Source organism: Limulus polyphemus, unplaced genomic scaffold (genome assembly GCF_000517525.1).
Source record: "Limulus polyphemus unplaced genomic scaffold, Limulus_polyphemus-2.1.2 Scaffold3284, whole genome shotgun sequence".
In the NCBI taxonomy this organism is placed as follows: Eukaryota; Metazoa; Arthropoda; class Merostomata; order Xiphosura; family Limulidae; genus Limulus; species Limulus polyphemus.
The window spans coordinates 130,199-132,803 of NW_013668894.1; the positions used below are offsets into that span (position 1 = coordinate 130,199).

Sequence of the window (2,605 nt, forward strand, 5' to 3'; positions counted from 1 at the left end):
CATGATAGATAGGCAACATAGTGAAAGAAAAAAGACATGAGAGAAACATTGCCTTACAAACCTTAAAACTTAATAAAAAAATTAGATATTTTAAGTATGAAAGCATTGTAATGTTTACTGATAATCTGCCAAATTTCGTTAACATTTGCTTACTATTTTAAAAGTTATTGCATGAAAATTATAACAAGTACAAAATGGTTATGAGGTTGGTCCCAGGGATCGAGCCCGTGCTGAAAGAGTTAACCAACTTGTTTTATGAAATATACATATTACATTACATCTTTCAAAAAGCTTTAAAAGCCCTGTTAGGATAAGGATGGTGACATTCTTGTTATAGTATGGTTGAACAAAAAATAAAAGAGTTCATACTGAGCACATAGATCAGCTTTATAAGTTATTTAATTCCATCATTTTTTTATATATCTAAAGACACTGTCATGGTGAAATATGGGTATAATTCTGGTTACTTATAAAAGAAAATCATCAAAAACTGCTAAAAACTTGTGTTTATTATTCTGTGATACTATTTAATCTATAGCAAAAAAACCTGTTGTTAGATACAAGATTTTGTTACTATTTGAGAAAACATTGTTACTAATGTAAAAGAGGAGAAAAACCAAATACTAATTTCCCACTGCATTTCAACTTGTGAGATTACAAAACTAAAGGTTTTGAGAAAAATTAATATAGCTATTTTAGGAGCAAGTACATATAAATAAGAGTTCATCAAACTACACTGAAACATTCTACGTGGATACTGATATATGGAACTCTGTACAAAATCATAACAAAAACTTTTTATCCCAGAATGAGAAATATATTTTCTAATTTTAATACACTAAATTGTCTATGTGTTAGGTACGTAATGCAACTCTCATGGAGACATATACAGTTACAAACAGAGAAAGAACTTGTACACGATTTCCCATTTTAGACAGAAACCACAAACGTTTGAATTTAGAATATAACACAAATCCAGTTTTTTCTTACCACTCCTTGCTGCTGCTGCTGTTGAGTTCTTGCTCCAACTTTAGCTCTTAGTTCCTGACGCACAAACTCAGATGTCATTCCTCCAGATGCAACACGACTCCGACTGGGAGAAAAAAAAAGGTGGTGTAGATAAGCAGTCACAATAAGTTCAAAGAGTGAAAAATATAAATCATAATAAACCAATTATCAAGTTCAAATCATATGAGAATTTGTATATATTTACATTATATAAGAAATAACATAATGATTCACAACTCAGGCATAACTCTTGAAGTGTAAAATGATGGTAACAAATACAAAAGCAAGGCTTACCACTCTCCTGCTGTAGTGTTATAAAGCTGGAGGCCTTGCTGGTCAAAATAATTAGAGCTGTCACCTGCTAGGCTATAGCTGGATGGTGAAGTTGTTGTAACTAAAGTGCTAGTTGCACTAACTGAGCTAGGAACTGGGGTTCCAGGCAATGAATGACTGCTGTAACTTGGAGAAGCTTGTGGCTGAGGTGAGAGAAGAGGTTCTCCACCGACAAATCCTCCCCCTTGGGGTGTACAAGGAGAGTTAACCCGTCCTGAAAATAATATTTTTCATGATTTATAAATCTTTAACTGATGACTAGCCACTAAGAAAACTTAACACTGCACAAATGCAACAAAAATAATGCTACAGATTAATTGAATTCTGAAAAAAAATTTTTTTTCTTTTTTAGGAAGCAATTATCAACACTATTTCACCTCATTAATTACTAAATTCTCAGGTTACATTTAAACCTGCTATATTCTGTGTTATTTATACAATTGACCACAAATGATGCATCTTCAAAATGTGAATGAGAATTTCTATTTATTTTTGAAACAGTCATAGTATTGTACATTCAGGTTTATTTCAACTGTGTTTTAAATACCATCAAATTTTAAGTGATAAACACTGAAACAACAGTCCTGGACAATTCAAAACCATTATTTCAAAGGTTGCATTTATGATAGTTTAATCTATAACTGTCTTTCTTAATTTGTATTTAAAAGTATAGTTTCATGAAAGTTTAGGATGTCAAGCCAAGTTAGAAATTAGATGAACTTTTGATCTTAAACAGTGACTTTTTGAAACATGTAAAACTTTGGTTATCAATAATATTTACAGATAATTATGTGAAACATAAACTTACCTGGCATTGAAATGGTTCTTTGAAGTCGTTGTTGTTGTTGGCTTTTTTGATAAACATTTGTGGGAGGCTGAGGAATGTACTGGGTATCTCTCTGAGTAGAAAATGAGGGATTTCGGGTGTTAACACCAGAATTCGGGCTTGGCATTGATCGAATATGAACTTGTCGCTGTTGTTGCCCCATAAACTTGTTTTGCCCTCCATAATTGCTCTGTTGGAACATATGAACATTTAGACTAAACACATAAGTTGTAACAGAATCTTAACACCAAAACCATCTGCACATACGAGAGGGAGCTACAGGTCCACGAAGCGTTTAAAATAGTTATGCTTATAGGGTCCATAGCCATATCTCTAGAATAACATCTCAGAAAAAAACAAAAAACATTATTACAAAGAATGGCATGAACTATTATATGTAAGCAGTTAAGTCAAACATTTAAACTCAGTATTCCAAAC

At 32.2% G+C, this 2,605-nt stretch overlaps 1 protein-coding gene across 2 annotated transcripts in view; it reads right to left on the reverse strand.

Annotated features, from left to right (window-relative positions):
- LOC106469068 overlaps positions 1 to 2,374 on the reverse strand; it is a 13,109-nt gene extending 10,735 nt beyond the window's left edge. For both annotated transcript variants that reach the window (XM_022397472.1, XM_022397471.1), the window contains exons 1-3: positions 2,150 to 2,374; positions 1,303 to 1,555; positions 991 to 1,093 (exon numbers count right to left, since the gene is read on the reverse strand). In XM_022397472.1, the coding sequence (XP_022253180.1) occupies positions 991 to 1,093; positions 1,303 to 1,555; positions 2,150 to 2,369 (576 nt within the window). In that variant the 5' untranslated portion in view covers positions 2,370 to 2,374. The remainder of the gene's footprint in view (positions 1 to 990; positions 1,094 to 1,302; positions 1,556 to 2,149) is intronic.
- Between the last annotated feature and the right edge of the window lie 231 nt (positions 2,375 to 2,605).